The 25,854-nt window shown below is 34.1% G+C and overlaps 1 protein-coding gene and 1 long non-coding RNA gene across 2 annotated transcripts in view; one reads left to right on the top strand and one right to left on the bottom strand.

The window, feature by feature from the left end:
• LOC136034000 (uncharacterized) overlaps window positions 1-2,406 on the top strand; it is a 5,063-nt gene extending 2,657 nt beyond the window's left edge. The window contains exon 2 of the long non-coding RNA XR_010619087.1: window positions 2,282-2,406. This is a non-coding gene — a long non-coding RNA (uncharacterized LOC136034000). The remainder of the gene's footprint in view (window positions 1-2,281) is intronic.
• Window positions 1-25,854, bottom strand: part of LOC136033990 (protein virilizer homolog) — a 116,130-nt gene that overhangs the window by 47,027 nt on the left and 43,249 nt on the right. Inside the window, exons 6-9 of the mRNA XM_065715025.1 lie at window positions 23,298-23,387; window positions 16,892-17,144; window positions 9,367-12,103; window positions 7,291-7,637 (exon numbers count right to left, since the gene is read on the bottom strand). Coding sequence (XP_065571097.1) covers window positions 7,291-7,637; window positions 9,367-12,103; window positions 16,892-17,144; window positions 23,298-23,387 — 3,427 coding nt within the window. The remainder of the gene's footprint in view (window positions 1-7,290; window positions 7,638-9,366; window positions 12,104-16,891; window positions 17,145-23,297; window positions 23,388-25,854) is intronic.

Genomic DNA, 25,854 nt, shown 5'->3' with positions numbered 1-25,854 from the left:
AAGTTGTCTGTGGATCTGTGGATCGTGGATCAGGTGACGTCACCTGAAAAAACTGGATCAGGTGACGTCAAAACTGAAAAAACTAAAAAAAGGCAAAAACTACAAAAAAAATTAAAAACTAATAAAAAAAATAAAAAAGCTAAAAAACTAAAAAACTAAAAAAAGGCAAAAACTACAAAAAAAAACTAAAAACTAATAAAAAAGCTAAAAAAACTAAAAAAACTAAAAAAAGGCAAAAACTACAAAAAAACTAAAAACTAATAAAAAAAATAAAAAAGCTAAAAAACTAAAAAAACTAAAAAAACTAAAAAAGGTAAAAACTAAAAAAACTAACTACAAAAAAAACTAAAAACTAATAAAAAATAAAAAAGCTAAAAACTAAAAAAACTAAAAAAAGGCAAAAACTACAAAAAAAACTAAAAACTAATAAAAAAAACTAAAAACTAATAAAAAAAATAAAAAAGCTAAAAAACTAAAAAAACTAAAAAAAGGTAAAAACTAAAAAAACTAAAAACTAAAAAAAACTAAAAAGAAGGAAAAAAACTGAAAAATAAGCTAAAATAAAGGTAAAAACAATAAAAAACTAAAAAAAAACTGAAAAAACTAAAAAAGGCAAAAACTACAAAAAAACTAAAACTAATAAAAAAAGTAAAAAAGATAAAAAACTAAAAAAACTAAAAAAACTAAAAAAAGGTAAAAAACTAAAAAAAATAAAAAATAAAAAAAAACTAAAAAAAAGGAAAAACTGAAAAATAAGCTAAAATAAAGGTAAAAACCAATAAAAAACTAAAAAGAAAAAAGGAAAAAACTAAAAAAAAATTTTCATCTAAAAAACTAAAAAAACTAAAAAAGGTAAAAACTAAAAGAACTAAAAAAGAAAAAAATAAATGACGACACTCAAAGAGAAAGCGACCAGGACAAAGGAATGTTCGATTAGCAATCAACAAAGCACCGGGACACAGGGAGTATAAATGACGACCAGGACATAAGTAAAAAAAAAAAACTAACAAAACTAAAAAGAAGGTAAAAACTACAAAAAAACTAAAAAGAAAAAAAAAACTAAAAACTAATAAAAAAACTAAAAAATCTAAAAATCTAAATAAACTAAAAAAGAAAAAAAAGGAAAAAAATAAAGAGAAAACAAAACTAAACGAATGTATATACAGACCGGGACCACCGGGATACAAATGACGACCGGGACACAGGGAATATAAATGACGACCGGGACACAGGGACACAACTACAACGGGGACACCGGGGGAAACAGGGGGATATAAATGACGACCGGGACACCGGGACAGGGAATGGTCGATTAGCAATCACCATCAACAAAGCTCAAGGGCAATCATTAGAATCATGAGGTATAGATCTGAATACAGATTGTTTTCCATGGACCATTATATGTTGCATGTTCAAGAGTCGGTAAACCTGACAATCTATTTGGATCAGGTGATGTCACCTGAAAAAACTGGATCAGGTGACGTAAAAACTGAAAAAACTAAAACAAGGCAAAAACTACAAAAAAAACTAAAAACTAATAACTAAATAAAAAAGCTAAAAAACTAAAAAAACTAAAAAAAGGCAAAAACTACAAAAAAAACTAAAAACTAATAAAAAAGCTAAAAAACTAAAAAAACTAAAAAAAGGCAAAAACTACAAAAAAAACTAAAAACTAATAAAAAAAAATAAAAAAGCTAAAAACTAAAAAAACTAAAAAAACTAAAAAAAGGTAAAAACTAAAAAACTAACTACAAAAAAACTAAAAACTAATAAAAAAATAAAAAGCTAAAAAACTAAAAAACTAAAAAAAGGCAAAACCTACAAAAAAACTAAAAACTAATAAAAAAGCTAAAAAACTAAAAAAACTAAAAAAAAGGCAAAAACTACAAAAAAAAACTAAAAACTAATAAAAAAAATAAAAAAGCTAAAAAACTAAAAAAACTAAAAACTAAAAAAAAACTAAAAAAAAGGAAAAAAACTGAAAAATAAGCTAAAATAAAGGTAAAAACCAATAAAAAACTAAAAAAAAAACTGAAAAACTAAAAAAAGGCAAAAACTACAAAAAAACTAAAAACTAATAAAAAAAGTAAAAAAGCTAAAAAACTAAAAAACTAAAAAAACTAAAAAAGGTAAAAACTAAAAAAAATAAAAATAAAAAAAAACTAAAAAAAGGAAAAACTGAAAATAAGCTAAAATAAAGGTAAAAACCAATAAAAAACTAAAAAGAAAAAAAGGAAAAAACTAAAAAAATTTCATCTAAAAAACTAAAAAAACTAAAAAGGTAAAAACTAAAAGAACTAAAAAAAGAAAAAAATAAATGACGACACTCAAAGAGAAAGCGACCAGGACAAAAGGAATGTTCGATTAGCAATCAACAAAGCACCGGGACACAGGGAGTAAAAATGACGACAGGACATAAGTAAAAAAAAAAGTAACAAAACTAAAAGAAGGTAAAAACTACAAAAAAACTAGAAAGAAAAAAAAACTAAAAACTAATAAAAAAACTAAAAAATCTAAAATCTAAATAAACTAAAAAAGAAAAAAAAAGGAAAAAAATAAAGGAGAAAAACAAAACTAAAAAACGAATGTATATACAGACCGGGACACCGGGATACAAATGACGACCGGGACACAGGGAATATAAATGACGACCGGGACACAGGGACACAACTACAACGGGGACACCGGGGGAAACAGGGGGATATAAATGACGACCGGGACACCGGGGCAGGGAATGGTCGATTATCACCATCAACAAAGCTCAAGGGCAATCATTAGAATCATGAGGTATAGATCTGAATACAGATTGTTTTCCCATGGACCATTATATGTTGCATGTTCAAGAGTCGGTAAACCTGACAATCTATTTATATGCAAAGACAATGGGACAGCAAAGAATGTTGTATATTCGCAAGTTTTACGTAGTTAAAACCATATATATATATATATATATATATATATATATATATATAATATATATATATATATATATATATATATATATATATATATATATATATATTATATATATATATATATATATATTCACAGGTGGGACATAGGGACACAACTACAATGGCGCGTAACTATTATGGCACGTAACGACTTACGCGCGCGGGGGGGCTTGGGGGGGGCGCGAAGCGCCCCCACCAACTAGGTGTTGGGGTGGCGCGAAGCGCCACCCCAACAGCTAGTATATATATATATATATATATGTATATATATAATATATATATATATATATATATATATATATATATATCTATATATATAAAAATAAGTTGTCTGTGGATCTGTGGATCAGTGACGATCCACAAAAAAGGTAAAAAACTAAAAACTAAAAAAAAAACTGAAAAAACTAAAAAAAGGCAAAAACTACAAAAAAACTAAAAACTAATAAAAAAAATAAAAAAGCTAAAAAACTAAAAAAACTAAAAAAACTAAAAAACTAAAAAAACTAAAAACTAAAAAAAAAATTAAAAAAAGGAAAAAACTGAAAAATAGAAGAGAAAAAGAAACTAATAAAATTAAGAATAAAATAAAAAAAAATAAAAAAGATAAAAACTAAAAAAAAGTAAAAAGAAAAAACGAAAAAACTAAAAAAGCTAAAAAAAGGTAAAAACCAATAAAAAACTAAAAGAAAAAAAGGAAAAAAAAAACTAAAAAAACTAAAAACTAAAAAAAAAACTTAAAATGGATCTGTGGATCAGGTGACGATCCACAAAAAAGGTAAAAAACTAAAAACTAAAAAAAAACTGAAAAAACTAAAAAAGGCAAAACTACAAAAAAACTAAAAACTAATAAAAAAAATAAAAAAGCTACAACTAAAACTAAAAAACTAAAAAAAACTTAAAAAAAGGAAAAAACTGAAAATAGAAGAGAAAAAGAAAACTAATAAAATTAAGAATGAAAATAAAAAAAATATAAAAGATAAAAAGTAAAAAAAAAGTAAAAAGAAAAAACGAAAAAAACTAAAAAAGCTAAAAAAAAGGTAAAAACCAATAAAAAACTAAAAAGAAAAAAAGGAAAAAAAACTAAAAAAACTAAAAACTAAAAAAAAAAACTTAAAAAAAAGGAAAAAACTGAAAAATAGAAGAGAAAAAGAAAACTAATAAAATTAAGAATAAAAATAAAAAAAAAAAAAAGATAAAAACTAAAAAAAAAGTAAAAAGAAAAAACGAAAAAACTAAAAAAGCTAAAAAAAAGGTAAAAACCAATAAAAAACTAAAAAGAAAAAAAGGAAAAAAACTAAAAAAAATTTCATCTAAAAAACTAAAAAAAACTAAAAAAGGTAAAAACTAAAAGAACTAAAAAAGAAAAAAAACTAAAAAAAGGAAAAAAACTGAAAAATAAAGGAGAAAAAGAAAACTAAAAAAATATAAATAAAATAAAAAAAACTAAAAAGATAAAAACTTCAAAAAAAACTAAAAAGAAAAAAGAAAAAAACTAAAAACCTAAAAAAAGGTCAAAACCAATAAAAAAAAAAAACTAAAAGGGGAACACTGGGACACAAATGACGACCGGAATACTGGGAATATAAATGACGACCGGGACACAGGGAATGTTCAATTAGCAATCACCATCAACAAATCTCAAGGGCAATCATTAGAATCATGAGGTATAGATCTGAATATGGATTGTTTTTCCCATGGACAATTATATGTTGCATGTTCAAGAGTCGGTAAAACCTGACAATCTAAATAAATGACGACACTCAAAGAGAAAGCGACCGGGACAAAAGGAATGTTCGATTAGCAATCAACAAAGCACCGGGACACAGGGAGTATAAATGACGACGACCGGGACACAGGGACATAACTACAAAGGGGACGCCGGGGTGCACAGGGGGATATACAAATGACGATGGTGACTCAGGGAATGGTCGATTAGCAATCACCATCAACAAAGCTCAAGGGCAATCATTAGAATCATGAGGTATAGATCTGAATACGGATTGTTTTCCCATGGACCATTATATGTTGCATGTTCAAGAGTCGGTATACCTGACAATCTATTTATTGCACAGACAATGGGACAGCAAAGAATGTTGTATATTCGCAAGTTTTACGTAGTTAAAAACATATATATATATATATATATATATATATATATATATATATATATATATATATATATATATATATATATATATATATATATATATATATATTATATGATATATATATATATGTATATATATATATATATATATCTATCTATCTATATTCACAGGTGGGGGACATAGGGACACAACTACAATGGCGCGTAACTAATATGGCGCGTAACGACTTACGCGCGCGGGGGGGCTTGGGGGGGGGGGGGCGCGAAGCGCCCCCACCAACTAGGTGTTGGGGTGGCGCGAAGCGCCATCCCAACAGCTAGTATATATATATATATTTACGAAAAACCCCCTACCCCCCAAAAAACGAAAAACTAAATGCTTTGCTTAGTTTTGCTGAAATAACTGTAATTGTGAGGATAAGGAAAGATTCGTATTTCAAAGCGAGCTGTGAGAAAACTAAATACTTAATAAATTGGTCCCTTTAGGTTTCTGAAATTTTCCATATTTTTTTCACAAACATTTCTACAATTTTTTTTCCTAGATAGAATAATAGGTCCTTGACAAACCCCACAAAGGTCTTATAGTATCAATAATATGAAAAAAACTTCGTTTTCTTAAAGAGTTAAAGAGGCTGCATCCCAAAGTCGAACCTTAAAACGTACAGGAATTAGGAGAGGCAGTTGGGGGGCCTGCCGCCCCCCAAACCCCCCGCTTTTAAAGACTCTTTTGTACAGGTTTTTTGTTGTGGGGGGCTGCAGCCCCCTAACCCCCCGCTCTTGGCTTCGGAAAGGCCCTCTTTTAATAACAAAACAAAAACCTGTACAAAAGAGTCTTTAAAAGCGGGGGGTTTGGGGTGGCAGCCCCCAACTGCCTCTCCTAATTCCTGTACGTTTTAAGGTTCGACTTTGGGACGCAGCCTCTTTAACTCTTTAGGAAACGAAGTTTTTTCATATTATTTCTGTACGTTTTTCTACAATCCATGGTGGATGTAATTTAATGATTCCTGTACTCCTCGTGCAGGAATTAGGACTGCCTCTCCTAATTCCTGTACGTTTTAAGGTTCGACTTGGGACGCAGCCTCTTTAACTCTTTTAGAAAACGAAGTTTTTTCATATTTTGTGAAAAAAAAACCGCCCGACAAGGGACTTGAACCCTTGACCTTAGGATTAAAAGTCCCACGCTCTACCGACTGAGCTAACCGGGCATGTTTGAAGTCGAAATACCTGCATGTGTATAAATATACACATGCATGTGTATAAATATAACTTTAAGAATTTCAAAAATTAACATGGGCTCTATGGGGAAATGGGTTTTTCTAAGCTAGAAAATCGGGGGGTTAAGATTTTCAGACGAAACTTTCCAGGAAAATTACTCGGAGAATTCCGTGTCGAATGAGTCTTCGTACGCCCAGATCCGATGTCAGCTGTGACCTGTAGGCGTGGCGCAAAAAAAAGAACATGAACATTAAGTGGCTATGGGTGGTTCTGAAAACAGGGAAGGAGTCATCGGATCGAGCTGAATTTTCGCGGATAAGCTCCTGGGCCCTAGGGGACCTTAACTTGTGAATTTCAGCCCGATCGGACAACGTTAAAGGGGATTGGGGTTGGTGGGTCGAAACTTTCGGCCAGATTTTCCCCATGAAGGAAAAGTCGGAGGGGGATGAAATTTGGCAGGTTTCTTAGTTAGAGCTCGGGCTACGAAATGCATCCCTCTGCGACCACTGGAACCATAGATCGCTTAACATTGTCGTGGTTCGCCTCTTTAAAAAGGCACGAGTGTGCCTCCTTGATATCGTTTAGTAAACATGGACAAAAAGTAAAATTTTTCATTTCATTTATTGGTCATATTTAATAATATATTTGTATTATATATAAAACCTTTTTTTATTATTTATTTTGTATATTTATTATTTATTCTGTATATGTATATATTACACTAATTTTATGTCTTTTAAACTTTAAGCCGTAGATAAAGATAGAAAACAGTAGAAAATAATTCAGACACAGGTACTTTTTTTTTTACTAGTCTAATTTGTGTAATCAAGTTGTGCATATATAAAGAAAGAAAATAATATAAATATATAAAGAAAGAAAATAATATAAATATATAAAGAAAGAAAAAAGAATATATAAAATTAGAAAAGTACTTACTTATATTGATATAACTGTAATTTTAAGGATAAGGAAAAGTTTCTGTGTCAAAGCAAGGAAAGAAAACTAAATACTTACCAAGTTGGTCACTCCCTCTAGGTTTTTGCAGATCTTCCAGCAATTGTTTCAAAAGAATTTTCAAAGGAGCCAAATCGTCGCCCAAATTAGATAGCTTAGTGTATAGATCAATAAGTGAAGACCCTGGTAGAAGTCCTCCACAAAGGTCTGCTACTTCCCAAACAGGAAGAAAAAAATTTCGAGAAGGGATCATTTCAGGATCCGTGTGGACTGTTGGTCGATAAAACAGACGAAGAAGCTCAACGAAAACAGCCAGGGACTGTATAGTATCGCTTACATCTTGAGATAGATTGGCATCAAGAAGCCGAACAAAATTGGGAAGAACGGTTGGTCGTTCTCGAAGCAATCTAAAGTAGAATAAAAAGATGACTAAGTGAGAGGAAGAGAAAGAAAGAGAGAGAGAGAGAGAGAGAGAGAGAGAGAGAGAGAGAGAGAGAGAGAGAGAGAGAGAGAGAGAGAGAGAGAGAGAGAGAGAGAGAGAGAGAGAGAGAGAGAGAGAGAGAGAGCGAGCGAGAGAGAGAGAGAGCATGCTGATGATGCATCAAAAAAAAAGGAAAGGAGAAAGATGTACATGATTGACAAGGTTAGTCATGAGAAGTAAGAGAGAAAGGTAAGATATTGAAATTCAAATTTACATAAACAGACAGAAACAACAGGGATATAATAGGTTCAAAATAAAATAGAAGATAAAATCTATTGGATAAAAAAACAAGTTCACCCACAGGCATTGTTGGGGCCTACGGCGTCGAATCGACGTTTGAGCTGCCGGATTTTTTCTGCAGGAACAAGGAGCAAAGCCTGTTACCAAACGACAGCGAGCGCCGACCCTGTGCACCATATTGTCAAGCAGAGATATGTGTGCTACCACAGGTTAAAATGTATTGATGTGTCTACAGTCTACATTGTGTTTAATCCTGGATGCATAAAGTGGCTTACGAGTAAAGAGAATCTAGAAGAAGAGCAGGATAAACGTATACACGTTTTCCATTCACCAAGGTCATGGTCCCCGCATCGGGAAAACTGGGGGACCTGCCTGCTATTTGTCCCTTTAAAAAAGACCCAGCTGAAATGTCGTAACAACGCCCTATTCGCCAGCAATGGCTCTGTAGGATCTTTATCCTTTATTTGATAGTTCCCCTTTCCTCCCTCTCAAGACTTCTAAACGGCCATAACGTTATTTGCATTTCATGAAAGATAATAAGTGTTATTGAAAATGTCCTTTTCAATTAACCAAAAAAAATGACCATTATAACCAAGATTATTGAAAAGAACTAATGAAAGTAGACTTGTTGTTAAATATTTAGTATATTTCTTCCTACGAGTCTTAACAATTTTGGGTTTGATCCTACATAGGGGCGTTAGTCCTACTTCCGTTTGTGTTCGTTTTAAGTTGCATTCGATTATTCGGTTAAAACAGGATTCTCGTTTCAAACGAGGACCCTGTTTTAACAGTCTTTCAAAATATATAAAGGACTCGAGCTCCTCGCATTTTAAAGTTGACAGAATACAGTAAAAGATGTGAGAACATAGACGTGAGAATTATGTAATTAGCAAATAATTTCCAAACCAGCTATAAAAAAATATTATTTTTATTATTACGGGCAGACTCGCCAAATGGGCTAAAGCTTAGGCCATAACTGCCCATTGCCTCCAATGACAAATATGGTAGCAAGGCTATCTAATCCAGCCCCCCCCCCTTATTCGAACCGAATAATTCATAGAAAGCACAACAGAAGGAATAAGTCCAGTTGGTAACTTCACTGACATACTCAATACAAAAATTAGGATTCTCCAAATAAGCCCCTGAGGCTTGGCGGATAGTCAGAATTACACTTTGAAAGTGGTTCATGGCCAGAAAATGCTTTTATAAGTTGTCTGATATCATTATGTTTATTATACAAGATTTCAGTTTTTGTTTCTCATCGTGGGGAGGGTGACCCATCTAAACCCTCCTTATGATCACTTAGTAGTCCTATATATACAAATATAGCTATGCTTAGGGAAGTCGCTTTAGGAAGATAGGTTCAAGTCCTGACCCCAACTCCTCCTTCGTGAACCTTAATAGAAATGACTAACCTCACAATTAAACTGAATGTCTGGTTCCTTTCACATAAATAACTAATTATTCTGAATGCTGATGGTATCATCTGAAATTGTCCATCACACTTTTCTATGTAGTCAAGAAGGCCATTCACAATTACTACAAGACTGTCTCTATTAGGTAATGCATTTCCAAGGCCAGTCTCATCACCAAGAACTGGGGTCATGCATATCTCTGCATCAGCAAGAAACTGGAGGATCATCAGAAGGTTTTCATGCATTTGTATATGTTTTCTTGGGATATTTGAAAGTAGTGCCAAGCATAGTTCAAGTATTCCTTCGTATTTATCATCTTTTTGGGCCTGAATTAAATGCAGAAAGGCGGATTTCCCACAAGGGAAGGAGGTCACATAGCTGAGAATACTTAACACTGGGATTTTTGGTAAGATTTTGGACAGATCTGAGGATAGCAATGAAGACAGGTTTGGTTCTTCATCAGTAATGAAGGAATTAGAAATCCGGACTGCCCCCTCTTCTTTAGTACAAGCATCTACTTGCCGAATCAAAGAGTCAAGCAACGTCTTTAAAACGGCTAAAGCAGTCGAGGGCGTCAAATCAGCAAACTGCACAGCAGTACGTCTTAACAAATACTGCAGGGGGTTATAAACAGTACAAGTTAGTGTTTCAAGAATATCTGTAAATTGTGGCACAAGACTGTGCAGGTGTGCAGCCCATAGTTTCCTTGCATTGACTTGTTCAATATTAAATTCTTCAGTAATTTCTTCGGGACTTGCAGTTATTGGTAGTGGAAGAGGAAGGAGTTCACTTAAAACCTGCAAACCAGTGATACAATTAGACGGCATACCGTTCTGCACAAATTTAAAGATTTCTCGAATCATTTTTGTCCATAAGCTTTTCACAAGCAAATCTTCAGCACTATCAGCGTCGATTTCAATAATTGGCGTGGTATACGCTAAAAGAATCTGAATAATGACATTGCAACCCTGCTGAGCTGACTGTTGCATAAAACAAGATGAAGGAACAGCACCTAGGAGCTCATAGACACTTAATAACAAAGACACGTGGGTTAAATCTTGGAACTCCGTATTACGACACCGAATAACATCTCTCAATATTGAATGAAGCATCTGAAGTATAGGATATGCAACTGATACTAGGTATACTCCTTGGGTTCCAGATAAAGTAGGGGTATGCCAACTGGGTTGATTATAGTATTCAACCCATTTTGCTAGTATGGTAAAGAACGACGTTAAAGTATCTGCAGAATACAATTGAACTGCAGAATATGAGTGTTTCAACTCAGTATAATCTCCACTGGATGTTGGCTTAGATGGAAGCACAAGACTTGCAACAATTTTAACTGCCATTATGAGTTTAACAGGATGATTTATGCAATCGATCTCGTTACTCTTAACAACAGAGATTAACTCACGCAACCCGTTAGTACTTAACAATTCTTTTTTCATTGGAAGTTCAAGCCATGGAATAAGAGAGCTTAGTCTTCCCGATTCATCTCTTTTGGCAATTTCTATAATCGCTTCAGTATGATTCTTATAAAATTCGATACTCTGTGAATACTTTGTCACTATTTCCGTTAAACTAATGGCATAACCTCTCGTAGCCAGATTCTTTAAGAGATTCTCTTCTTCTATTTCTTCACTAACACGTGCAAAGTTAAGAATAGGCTTAATATTATCATTCATACTTAATACACTGATTGCTGCAAGTTTACCCAGTGGCGTAAAAAATAAATTTTGAATATTCTGAATCGCTGAAACTAAATTGATGTTGTCCATATCTGAGGAAAACGTTTTTTGCAGGGTGAAGATGACGTCAAGAGATTGTAGCACATAAAGTCGATATGCCATCATATTTCCTAACTTTAAAGACGTTGACATATCTACTTGAGGATCATCCTGGCCATACTCCTCACTTTTTACTTGATCATAAACTCTTAGAAGTTGTTTCAATATAAGAGTGCTCACTTCTGGATCACTACCTAAAAACCTCAAACCAATATCAGTGTCAATAAGCATTTCCAATACTGTTTCAACAAGACTGCTCAACTTCCCATCAAAAGCCAATCCTGGATGAACAAGCAGTATGAGTATTGAGTGCAAGAACTTGTGAGTTTTCAGTATAGAATACAATCCACTCCAATTATCATCAGTTTCCGGGATGTCGATCTGAACTTGAGCTGGCAAAAAACGCATATGCTGCCCGACAAAAACTTTAGGGTTGGACAACACCTTCACAATCTCGCCAAGACATAGAATAATCTCTTCTAGCTTATTCTTATCAACGCCAGACACAAACGGTATCACTTCAAGAACATGACGACGTAAGCAACTCACTGCTTCAAAGAAGCTAATCTTCATCAAAATTTGAGCAATGGCTGCTTTAACTCGCGACGACTGTTTTTCTAAAAGTAGCAGATGTAGTTCTTCATGATGTGGACTCTTCAAAAAGTATTCAAGGCCGTAAGTAGCCGATATGGCACAGTCTATGGCTTGCAAACATGCTAGCTTCAATGAAATAGCCATATATTCTGAACTAAAAATGCTAAGTAGTTTTCCAAACAGATTGCCTTTAAGCACTTTTTGTTGGAGTCGTTCCGAACAGCTTGTCATAATACGAGCAAGCTTGAGGCCAGCCTTAATGTGTCGAACCTTAAGGATTGGTTGTGGCTCTTCCATGGCTTTACTGAAATCCAGCGACCAATTGAGCCAATGAAAGAGTGTCCGTTCGGCATCTAAAAGAAAACAAGAGATTAGTCTGAAATCTAGTTTGAGTGAGTTCAGTGTTAAAACACAGAATAAAAAATAATGGTTATTAATTATCGCCCAATTTAATAACAGTAATTTTAAGTCAATATCAATATTGTTACTAGTAATATTAATAGCAATAATCGTTTCATTAATCAGAGGCGTTATAGCGTTGCCTATAGTAAAGGCCATACGGCTCCAGTGTTTTACTATTTATTTATTTCTTCTCCTAGAAGCACTTCATATGGAAGGGGTCGTCGTAGAAACTTCAGAGGGGGCTCATTTCATAGAAAATTGGAAGTTTCTAGTGCCATTTTTAAAGAGTCAAAAGTGATCGGAGTGCAATTAGCCCCCCCCCCTTCACGCCCTTCTTTCCCCAAATACATTCGAGATAGCCATTTTATTAAAAATAGCTCAAAGGTCATATAACAAAAACTACGAGATCGACACAACCCACCAGGGCCCTGGACGGCCATTGTAAGTTATATCCTGGGGGCATAAATAGTTCTTATAGAAGGGATGCTCGTATAAACTTCAGAGAGGGCTCATTTAATTGAAAAGTAAAAGTTCTAGTTCACTTTTTCTGAGACAAAAGAGATCAGAGGGCAACTAGCCTCCGAACGTCCTTTTTTCCACAAACCCATCCGATAAAGACTTTGAGGTAGCCATTTTGTTGAAAATAGTCAAAATATCTGATAATAAAACCTCCAGGGTCGATACGACCCCCCAGAACCCAGGGTCAGGCGTCATAATCTATGCACTGTGGGCATAAATGGTTCTTATAGAAGGGATGCTCGGATAAACATTAGAGAGAGCTGATTGGGTTAGAAATTGAAAGTTCTGGTTCACTTTTAAAGAGTGAAAAGAAACCGAAGGGCAACTAGCCCACCAGGCTCTTTTTCTCCAAACCCATCCGACAAATTTTGAGATGGCCTTTTTGTGAAAAATAGTTCGAAAATCAGATAATAAAAACTCCGGAGTCGACACAAACCCTCAGAGTCCCGGGGCAAGTGTTTTAAGTTATGTCACGAGGGCATATAAGCTTTTATGTAAGGGGAGGTCGTATAAACTTCAGAGGTGGCTCATTTGATCGGAAATCGAAAGTTCTAGTTACCTTTTTATTAGTCAAAAGGATCGAAGGGTAACTATCCCCCCCCCCCTAGACACACGCTCTTTTCCGTAAATGCATCCGATCAAAATTTTGAGATTGCCAGTTTGTTTGTAATAGCCCAACGATCAAACAAAAACCTCGGAGTCAACATCCCCCCTAGAGCCCGGGAGAGGGGTTGTAACTTATGCCCTAGGGGCATATAGAGTTTTTATGGAAGAAGTAGTCGTATATACCTCGGAGGCGATCCAAATGAATAGAAACTGAAACTACTAATTCCCTTCTTTAAGAGTCAAAAGTGATCCGATTGTAGCTAGCCGCCTCCCAGCCAACCCTTTTTTCTCAAAATGCGATCGACTGAATTTTTTATATAGCCATTTTGTTCAAAATACACCAAAGTTGATATAGCAAGGACTCCAGAGAAAACACAGCCAAACAAAACCTGGGGGAGAGTGTTGTAAATCATACCCCGGGGGATTGTAAGGTTTTTATGTAAGGGATGCTAGTATAAATTTCGGAGGAGGCTCATTCGATTGTAAACCAGAATTTCTAGTGCTGATTTTTAAGAGTAACAATTGATCGGAAGGCAGCCACCCCCCAAGGCCCCTTTTTACCCAACTACATCTGATCAAAATTTTATGATTTCAATTTTGTTCAAAATAGTTTAAAAATCAAATAGCAAAAACTCAGGGGTCAAAATAGCCCCCCTCCAGATCCCGGAGGAAGTGCTGTAAGTTATGCCACGGGCTCAGAAAAGATTTTTTCAATGGGTGGTCGTATAAACATCAGCGGTGGTTCATTTGATTTGAAAATGAAATTCCTATTTACTTTTTTTTATAGTCATCAAAAGTGATCGGAGGGCATATACCCTCCTCCCCCACCCTCTTATCCCCAAATGCATCTGATCGAAATTTTGAGATAGCCATTTTCTTTGAAATATTCCAACGATCAGATGACAAACATCGGGGTCCAGAATGTCCCCCCTCTAAAACCTGGGGGAAGGGTTGTAGCTTATGCCCCAGGGGAATATAAAGATTTTACAGAAAAGTTGGCCGTATAATCTTCGGGAGGGACTCAAATTATTAGAAATTGAAAGTTCTAGTTCCCTTTTAAAGAGTCAAAAGTGATCCGATGGCAACTAGCATCCCGTCACCAACCCCAAGGCTATAAGGCTCCAATTTTTTCCCTAGAAGCACTTCATATGCAAGGGGTGATCTTATAAACTTCGGAGGGTGTTCAGTCAGTTGGAAATATTGATCTCTAGTCCCCTTTTTAAGAGTCAACCGTGATCGGAGGGTATTCATCCCCCCCTCTTCCACGCCTTTTCTTCCCAAACGCATCCAGTCAAAAGTTTGAGATGACCTTTATGTCTGATACAGTCAAGAGGTGAAGTAATTAAAACAATTATTCCGCATGGGTTGAGAAAACCTCCAACTGCCCCAAGGGCAAGGGCTTTAAGTTACGCAAGCTGCCCATTGCTCATATGCAAGGTTTTTAACGAAGGGGTAATCGTATAGACTTCGGGAAAACCACATTCGATTTATATTGAAAGATCTAGCTCCATTTTTAAAAGTCAAGTGTAATCAGACAGTAGGCAGCCCTCCCACGTCTTAATGCTTTCGATCAAAATTTTGAGTCACCATGTCGTTCAAAACCGTCCAGATGTCAAACAGCTATGGTTATGGGTAGCCCATTCCACCAGCCCTGGGGGAAAGGTCTGTAAGTTATACTAGCAGCCCATCGTTAATATATAAAGTTTCTATGGAAGGCGTGGTCATATAAGCTTTGGAGGAAGTTCATTCGATCGGAAATGGAAATTTATTTTGCCCTTTTTAAGAATCAAAAATGATCAAACAGTAACAAGTTCCCCCCCCCCTGTGCCTTTTCCCCTCAAATACACCCTATAAAAATTTGAAATAGCCATTTTGTTCAAAATAATCATAAATTCAAATTGCTATAACTTAGGGACTGAAAAATCCTCCATTCCCCCGGGGAAAGGATTTTAACTTATGTAAGTTGCCCATTATTAGAATATACATTCTTTGTGGAAGGGGTGGTCATATTAACTTTGGAGGGAGGGGGGCTTATTTGATCGGAAATCGAAACTTTTTATTTTTAAGAGTTAAAAGTGATCAATGAGCAATTAGCCCACTCCCCACTTTCCCAAAGGGCATCCGGTCAAAATTTTGAGATAGCCATTTTGTTTAAAATAGTTCAAAGGCTAAATATATATGTTTCCACGTCTGAATTCTCCCCCCTAGCCCTAGGGAAATGCCTATGAATCGTTTGGATACTTTGTTTACCTTGATACCTTGTTTACGTAGATGCTTTCCTTACTTTGATACATTGGCAATTTGATACTAGTTTTAACACTTTGATGAAAGTTTGATGTTGAAAAGAAAATTATTTTGACTCTTGACTGAACTCTTGTTTGTAGTGATTTTTCTTTGTTTCAAGCTTGATTTGCATATAAATTTGAGTTTCACTCGTTTCAAGATTTATCTATTCATTTATATTAGTACTTATTATAATGATGGTTTGCTATGATTGTTTATTTAATTTCTGTTCGTCTTGGGTTTCATTTATTCTTTAATAGTAGTTCTTATAATTTATTAATATAGATTAGTACTTGTTGTACGTTTTTTTGCTATAATTGTTTTATTTAATTTCTATTCGTTTTAAGTTTCATTTATTCTTTAATAGTAATTTCTTGTCGTTTCAAGTTTGAATTTTAACAGGTATTTGTATCTGCTGATCATAAGTTTAATATGGCCTTTACTTTTCTTTGAAAGAATTTCTTTTTCAGAAAATTTTTAAAAATTAATTGTAGTTAATGAATATATCAATGTGCAAATATTACAGATTAGTAACATTTGATATATATTGATTAATTTATTAGTTAATACTAGTTTAAAATTAAAATTAATTAATATTACGAACTAAAATTAATTAATATATTCAGCAATGAATATTAATTGCTGAAAGTTCATCACTTCAAAATTTAATTCTAATCTAACTATTATGTTTATTTTCAATGTTGGAAGAAGGTTCGAAACAAAACATTTGTAATATGATTCGTTCCATTTTTAATTATTTTTAATCTTGCCATTGAAACATAATTTAGGCGTAAAGCAAGTTCAATTTTTAGTCCTCATACCTTTTATTGACCCACCGCGTCAAGTGATGGTGAAAGTGGTGACTTTACCTCTTTTATATGTATACACTTTTTAAGTTAGTTCCAGTCTATAGAGTTTAGCAAGCTGTTGAATTTGATAATGATGAATAAAAGTGAATAATCTTTTCTACAACTGTATATATTCCCCCCCCCAACTCTGGTAGGGTTAAGGAGAGGGTATTGGCAGTGTAGGGCTAAGGAGAGAGTACTAGAGAACCCGCTCCCATCCAAAAAGATATTTGTAGAGAAATTATTGAGGGCACATGAAGAACTCGTAGAACCCGTGGTACCGCGACACCATACCCTAGCACCATAAGTAGTCGCACGGAATGGCGCAGTGACACGTGACTGGTGGTGTTAGGTAACAAATATATATATATATATATATATATATATATATATATATATATATATATATATATATATATATATATATATATATATATATATATATATATATGTATATATATTACTTGCAAAAAATATATTTACTTTCAGAAGTCATGTTTCCTCCTTGGTTTGATGCCTCAGATTCAAGGCAAACTAATGCATCAGGGAGAAGCCGTGCAACTTCTTCGACAGCGTTGACAAATTTCTCACCGATGCCATTGCTAGAACTTAACTCTAAAAGGATTTCCTGTAATTTTTCTCCATTCGCTTTAATTTTTTGGTAATCTTCCGAATTCAAATGAGGCAGCTGGCGAAGTAAGGTCATATAGCGGGTTTCACTTGGATCAGCCAAAAACTAAAATGAGATAAATTGAAATAATAATATTTATACTAAAAAAAAATTAAAAATACTGAAACAACATTTTTGATAGTATTCCCAAGAAGAGTTCTTGAGTTCTCATTCAGCAGTCAATGAGTGAACTTGTTTGACTGCATTTAACCTAATGCAGCAGATGCAGTGTAATGTTTTTGACTCTGTGAATACTCGTGATAGCATGAAATAACATAATTGATATTCTGATATTGATATTAATATTATTATTAATGGTAGAATAATACCATTAGATCATTTTGTGGAATAGGAAGCCAGGATTCTCGGTCAGGTCAATGTACAGTATAATTAATATAATGCCTGCAGCTGGATTACGTGATTTTTATACGCTGATTTGTATGTACAAGTATTATTATGGGTGCCTTCGAGACTGTTTTACAGGAATATTTCGGGAAAGGTTCAACGTTCATAGTCAAGGAAATCGGACAAGTGATGATATTGACGATTTTCGCCTTTGTTCAAGTAGGACTACTTTTTCGGTTATCTACAGAGGAGCTAAGCTATGGGATAAGCTTGTCCCAAGTACCAAGGAATTACCCATTTTTCAATTTGAATTTGAGCTGAGTGTGGGGTTGCTTGGTAAGTATACCTTCGAAACAGACTGAGATTGATGGAACTAAAATTGACAATAATTGTTTATTGTTTTTCTTTTTTTGCTTCGGGTTCATGATATTATGCTGTTTTATTGTTTATGAATTATCTATGTGAGTTTTTTTGGCATACATTTCACCCTTCTACTTATTATAGATTAACTTGTTGTTATTTTTTTTGTTCTATGTTTTTATTATTTTTTCTCTTCTATTTTCTGATCTTTTTGTTAGTAGCACACCCTCACAAGCGACGCTTTTGGTGTGCTACCGATTAATTCTGTCTGTTATTTTTTGGATATAATAACAAATTGGTATTACAGCAACAATAAAAAAAAGAAGAAGAACAAAAAAGGCCGAGATTACCATGGGTTGCCTTTTGGTCCGTCAATTAAAGCTACGCATGAGTTGGTGTTATCATCTGTGTTGGGAAAACTTAGAAAAACATATGGCCTGCTAGTCAGGGTGAAAGGTAGTTTTGATAAACAAACACTTGCTATAATTTATAATTCAATGTTTGCACCTCGTGTATTTTTCATTGTTCAATTTCTGAAGTTTTTGAGTAAAAGTGATAAAAAGCGTATCCGCGTTTACGTTTTCCGGTTTTGTAAATATTTTCTTGGAATTCCACTATGGTCCAAAAATGAGTATATTATACGATAATTCGGAATATTTGATATTACTGTTAAAATGGTTCAACAATACGACCGATTTCTTAGACGATTTAGAGAAAATAGAATAAATTTTCCCCTTAATTGTCTCATTTAATGGAAAACAGTTTTGTCGTCATTTCTGCAATAAAATAGATATTTATGCGCTGTGTTTATGGGTGCTATTTTATGAATTATGTTTATGAGTTATGTTATTATTTATAGGTCATGTTTTGTGAGTGGTTTTTTGAGTTATGTGCAAGAAAAAAACAGCTATGATCTACTGATTTTCATTAGAAGTGTAATCTTTATATTTTTCAGTTTTCTTTTCTTACTCCTCTGTGTACATCTTTTGTATGTAAAGAGGGCATAAATTATTATTATTATTATTATAACATACAAATAAACTTTACTATTTAATTAAACAGTCAATTTAACTAAATCAGTTTAATGTGACAACACTGCTGCAGTTGTAGTAGCTCTACAGCAGTGTTGTCACAAGTTCTCCACCGATGGAACGCTTGAAGTTTTCCTTGCTTGGAATAAAACCACTGAATCCAAAATTATCCGTTGAAAACAAGTACACCAGTTTTTTGAAAAAAGACAAAAAGTGATATTTAGTACTTGTTATTAAAAGTTGCCTAATAAAATGTGCAACTATGGGGACAAATCACCATGTTCTTGATCCTTTCGCAGACATGATAAAACTATAGAGGAGTCATCACGAGTGAAAAACAAGCACAACACTAATTCATATCACAAACTTCACTTTTCGACAATACCTGAGTGTGGAGGCTAACAAGAGATAACAAGAGGCTAAAGAGAACTCCAGAAGAGATAACCGGATGTTCTTCAGCTCTCAGTCTGAAAATACGCAAAATGCCAGCATTTTGAAACATCCAGCAGCAATATAAAGATTAGAAAAAAGACTATTTTTTCAGAATTGGCTATTTTTGTCTTTTTTGAAAAAAGACAAAAAGTGATATTTAGTACTTGTTATTAAAAGTTGCCTAATAAAAAGTGCAACTATGTGGACAAATCGCCATGTTCTTGATCCTTTTGCAGACATGATAAAACTATAGAGGAGTCATCACGAGTGGCAAACAAGTACAAAACTATTTCAAATTACAAAACAGGGTTGTCATTCTTGACTTTTCTAAACAAAGATTTGGCTTCCAAAATTTGAGTTCCTATTACAGCAATTGTGTATCTGATTACCCCCCCCCCCCCTAACTGACTTGCTTTTCTCCTGTTCTTTGCAATTAAGAAATAATATATTGGCTGCAGAATCGTCATTTATTCATATTATAAAACATCATTTATTTCATCAATTTTATTTCATTTTTATTTCATCATTTTTATTTCACAATTTATTTACAACTGATTTCACAATTTTATTTCATCATCTACTTTATTGCTGAAAAAAAATCTACGGATTTTTTTTATGAAGCACAACTCTTTAAACAAACATTTAGACATAATATCTCACATTCCCCCTTTCATCCGACAAAGAAGACATGGTTGTACCTGATTGTATATTTAACACTTTAAGCTCTCAGCTAGGGGCAAATTTTTCAAGGTCCAATACGCAAAACCCCGCGAGACTCAACCAAACTTCCTTCCATGTGAGATTAAATAAAAAAACAAGTTTTTTTTAACTGAAAGTAATGAGCGATATTAAAACTTAAAACAAACAGAAATTACTTCGTATATGAAAGAGGCTGCTTCCTCATCAACGCCCCGCTCTTTACGCTAAAGTTTGACTCTGTCTCTCAATTCTTCTTTTTAAAACAGTAAAAAATTTTAGCGTAAAGAGCGGGGCGTTGATGAGGAAGCAGCCTCTTTCATATACGAAGTAATTTCTGTTCGTTTTAAGTTTTAATGTCGCTCCTTACTTTCAGTTAAAAAAACTTTTATTTATTTTATTTAATTTCTATTTAATTTTATTTAAAACAAATTTTATTTGTTTTTTTATTTAATTTCTGAACGTTTTTGAATCAATGCATGTTTTGATTTTGGTTCTCCGCAGAGGAATAATTAGAACGAAATTTGCATCTTTTTTTTTTGGCTAAAAGGCTTTCTCATAATTTTGATCGAATGATTTTGAGAAAAAAAGAGCGGAGGAGGAAGCCTAGTTGCCCTCCGATTTTTTGGTTAATTAAAAAGGCAACTAGAACTTTTAATTTTTTACGAATATTTTTATTAGTAAAAGATTTACGTAACTTATAAATTAACTTACGTAAAGAACTTTTGTATTCTCATATTTTTATTACATATATGAGGGGGTTCGCTCCCTTGTCAGATCTTCGCTCTTTACACTAAAGCTTAAATTTTGTCCCAATTCATTAAGAATGACCCCAGAATCACAAAAGCCGTAGAATAAATAGTTGAAACTACTAAAAATACTTTAGCGTAAAGAGCGAGGTATTAGGAGGAGGTGAGCCCCTCAAATGGGTAATAATTTCTGTTTGTTTTAAGTTTTAATGCTGTTCCTTACTTCCAGCTGAAAGAACTTTTTCATATTTATTTTTTCATTGTTTTTTTTTAAATAATGCTAGTAAATCCTGCGCTCCCTTCATGGAGATTTTCTTCCCCCATGACAAATTATCGATGGAAAGTTCCCCCAGCATATCCCCCTCTTCTCAACCCCTCCCCAACCAAAAAAATCCTCCTGAAAACGCCTGTACACTTCCCAATAACCATTACTATATGTAAGCATTGGTCAAAGTTTGTAACTTGTTGCCCCTCCCATAGGGACTGTGGGGGAGTAAGTCGTCCCCAAAGACATAGTTATAAGGTTTTTCGACTACGCTGAATACAATGGCGATCTCAGAATTTTGATCCGTTGACTTTGGTAAAATCATTAGCGTGGGAGGGGGCCTAGGTGCCCTCCAATTTTTTTGGTCACTTAAAAAGGGCACTAGAACTTTTCATTTCCGTTAGAATGAGCCCTCTTGCAACATACTAGGACAACTGGGTCGATACGATCACTCCTGGGGAAAAAAACAAACAAAAAAACAAATAAACACGCATCCGTGATCTGCCTTCTGGCAAAAAATACAAAATTCCGCATTTTTGTAGATAGGAGCTTGAAACTTCTACAGTAGGGTTCTCTGATACGCTGAATCTGATGGTGTGATTTTCGTTAAGATTCTATGACTTCTAGGGGGCGTTTTCCCCTATTATCTAAAATAACGCAAATTTTCTCAGGCTCGTAACTTTTGATGGGTAAGACTAAACTTGATGGAACTTATATATCTAAAATCAGCATTAAAATGCGATTCTTTTGACGTAGGTATTGGTATCAAAATTTCATTTTTAGAGTTTTGGTTACTATTGAGCTGGGTCGCTCCTTACTACAGTTCGTTACAACGAACTGTTTGATTTCTTTACAATTTATTTCAATACATTTAAATTTTAGAATTTAGCAGTATTTCAGGCAAGATTCGCTAATTTCAACCAAAACATAAGCAGAAAAAGAAAGGATGATAGAAAAGAAAAGAAAACGAAAAATCAGAAAAAGAAAGAAAAAGAAGAGAATGAAAAATAATTGATAAATAAACTTAATAAACATTACCATTAATGGGAACAAAAGACAAAATTGGTTTAAGATTTAACAAACGGAACTAGTCACAAAAAGTGCCAATAACTGTTGAAAACAAAAATCAAAAGAGGTTAAATAATTAAGTTTACAAGAAGAGAAAAAATAAGAACTACAAGAAAATAGAAGATTTAGAAACTGAATAACATAAAAATGGGAAACAGCGTCAAAAAACTCAGACGATAGTAGCTGTAGAATTAAAACCAAAGAAAGATTAGAAAAAGTATAAGTCAGTTTAAGTAGCTTGACTTAATCCTCATGGTATTAATTAGGTTCTATTTACTTTATCCTAGCATTAATTAATAAAAATTAATTATCTTACATTATAATCTAAAAAATTTGAAGTTCATAGCTTGACTAGTTTAGATGTTTATTCAATAAAAATCGAATATAATTTCACGTAGATCCAATATAAATTCCAACAGATTGACACTTTGGATTACATAGATAGTGGTTGAAAGCAGAAGTGTTTTATTTGATGTTCTCCCCTAAATACGTTATTTCTAACGTACGTTCTAGGGCCACATTGGATATACGTTGTTGACGTTTCACGAAATAAAGAAAAATATAAATAAATGTGGTACAGGAAAAATGAGGGTAATATTCAGCCAGTAGAAAAATCGCATCGCCTTCTTGTTTGTTTTCTTTTAATTATATTTTTAATGTTTTCTCGTCTTTTGTCAATCTACAAAATAATTTGAATTTACCCTACCTCATTCATTAGAAGCTTTTCTAGTTTATGTGGCCAAACTTTTTATAATAGATTGGGTAATTTTGCCATAGCTTCTAGAGCTTGGACAATAGATTCGAATAAAATATAGAAATCTTAAAGACAATACACATTTTCCGGAAATTTTAGAAAAAACAATTCTTCTGTTTTGTGCCGGAAATAGAGATATTTAGGTTTAATTGAACTTACATCATTAGAAACTACGAATTTGTTGTTTTTGATTAAATGAAGCAGAATTTTCTTTTTAAAGTTCCGGAAAGGCCAGAAAATGTTCTAGCATTCCCGCTTAGAAAAGTTAAAAGCATCTCAGAGGAAACATCATTGGAGCAACTTGACAAGTGTTGGAATTCCCCTGTGGTGCTACCCGCTTTGATCGAAAACCTTGCGTACTATTTATGCTTTATGAGCATTAGATAGAGAGCGCTTCGCTTAACAATTAGCAAAGGATTATACTTTTCTTCAGTTTAAACTAGCCCCTCGTTAGCTTCCCGAACGGTTGAAACATCCAAGAACCCCTAAGGCAGGAAATATGATGGTCAGAAAATATACCTGATACTTTTTTATCTCAAACGACTCCGGGGTAAATGTTTTGAAGAATTCTTCACCAAAATCTGGCACTTCGTTCTCACCATCTTGGTACTACAAAAAGGAGAAAATATCAATAGCGGTTAAACTAAAAAAAAAAAAAAAACAAAAAAAAAAAAAAAAACAAGGTCACAAGGCATACAGACTGGCTGACAAAGATAAAGGATAAATAACCTTCAGAGCCGTTGATGGCATAGAGGGTGTCACCAATTGTCTACATTTCAGTTGCCGGGTCTTTTTTTTGAGACAGGTAGGATCTTTCAACCAGCATCACGGCAGCTGGGATCAAACCAGGGTTGCCAACTGTTGACGTCCAAAAAGAGTACAAATCAAGGACATAAAAGGGTGGTTTTTGCTCAAAAGGAGTGCAAGTCAAAAAATTTATATGCGCACGGCTACCATTGCTTGCTCATCACCTCTAAGGTACAAAAGAGGGCATTTCAAATAAAAAGTGTGCAAGTTGGTAACCCTGTTCCTTGGGTTGATTTCTGACGAAGTTGCCAACTACTAACGTTCAAAGTGAACGAAAACTAACACCCATAAAGAGTATTTTCACTCTTCAGCGTCCGCTCTGAGGTTAAAAGAGTGCATTTTAAGCAAAAAGTGTGCAAGTTGGTAACCATGTTCCTTGGGTTAATTATATTTCTGACAAAGTTGCCAACTACTAACGTTATAAGTGAACGAAAACTAACACCCAAAAAGAGTGATTTTCACTCTTCCGCGGCCACTCTGAGGTTAAAAGAGTGCATTTCAAGCAAAAAGTGTGTGCAAGTTGGTAATCCTGGATCAAACCCGAGCCCAATATTGCCAAGAGATCAATCCACAGTGCTACCACAGATTCAATAAATATTTAGTAGCCAGAATTGAGAAAAATTTTCCCGGGATAGGAGCGTCAAATCCGAGTCCAATATTGCCAAGAGATCAATCCACAGTGCTACCACAGATTCAATAATATTTAGTAGCCAGAATTAAGAAAAATTTTCCCGGGATAGGAGCGTCAAATCCGAGCCCAATATTGCCAAGAGATCAATCCACAGTACTACCACAGATTCAATAATTTTTAGTAGCCAGAATTGAGAAAAATTTTCCCGGGATAAGAGCGTCAAACCCGAGTCCAATATTGCCAAGAGATCAATCCACAGTGCTACCACAGATTCAATAATATTTAGTAGCCAGAATTGAGAAAAATTTTCCCGCGATAGGAGCGTCAAATCCGAGCCCAATATTGCCAAGAGATCAATCCACAGTACTACCACAGATTCAATAATTTTTAGTAGCCAGAATTGAGAAAAATTTTCCCGGGATAAGAGCGTCAAACCCGAGTCCAATATTGCCAAGAGATCAATCCACAGTGCTACCACAGATTCAATAATATTTAGTAGCCAGAATTGAGAAAAATTTTCCCGGGATAGGAGCGTCAAATCCGAGCCCAATATTGCCAAGAGATTAATCCACAGTACTACCACAGATTCAATAACTTTTAGTAGCCAGAATTGAGAAAAATTTTCCCGGGATAAGAGCGTCAAAACCGAGTCCAATATTGCCAAGAGATCAATCCACAGTGCTACCACAGATTCAATAATATTTAGTAACCAGAATTGAGAAAAATTTTCCCGGGATAGGAGCGTCAAATCCGAGTCCAATATTGCCAAGAGATCAATCCACAGTGCTACCACAGATTCAATAATTTTTAGTAGCCAGAATTGAGAAAAATTTTCCCGGGATAGGAGCGTCAAATCCGAGCCCAATATTGCCAAGAGATCAATCCACAGTGCTACTACAGATTCAATAATATTTAGTAGCGAGAATTGAGAAAAATTTTCCCGGGATAAGAGCGTCAAAACCGAGTCCAATATTGCCAAGAGATCAATCCACAGTGCTACCACAGATTCAATAATTTTTAGTAGCCAGAATTGAGAAAAATTTTCCCGGGATAAGAGCGTCAAAACCGAGTCCAATATTGCCAAGAGATCAATCCACAGTGCTACTACAGATTCAATAATTTTTAGTAGCCAGAATTGAGAAAAATTTTCCAGGGATAAGAGCGTCAAAACCGAGTCCAATATTGCCAAGAGATCAATCCACAGTGCTACCACAGATTCAATAATATTTAGTAGCGAGAATTGAGAAAAATTTTCCCGGGATAAGAGCGTCAAACCCGAGTCCAATATTGCCAAGAGATCAATCCACAGTGCTACTACAGATTCAATAATATTTAGTAGCGAGAATTGAGAAAAATTTTCCCGGGATAAGAGCGTCAAACCGAGCCCAATATTGCCAAGAGATCAATCCACAGTGCTACTACAGATTCAATAATTTTTAGTAGCCAGAAGTGAGAAAAATTTTCCCGGGATAGGAGCGTCAAATCCGAGCCCAATATTGCCAAGAGATCAATCCACAGTGCTACTACAGATTCAATAATATTTAGTAGCGAGAATTGAGAAAAATTTTCCCGGGATAAGAGCGTCAAACCGAGTCCAATATTGCCAAGAGATCAATCCACAGTGCTACTACAGATTCA

Source organism: Artemia franciscana, chromosome 12 (genome assembly GCF_032884065.1).
Source record: "Artemia franciscana chromosome 12, ASM3288406v1, whole genome shotgun sequence".
In the NCBI taxonomy this organism is placed as follows: domain Eukaryota; kingdom Metazoa; phylum Arthropoda; class Branchiopoda; order Anostraca; family Artemiidae; genus Artemia; species Artemia franciscana.
Note: the sequence above shows the minus strand (reverse complement) of the source record. Positions and strands in the feature narration are given on the sequence as shown.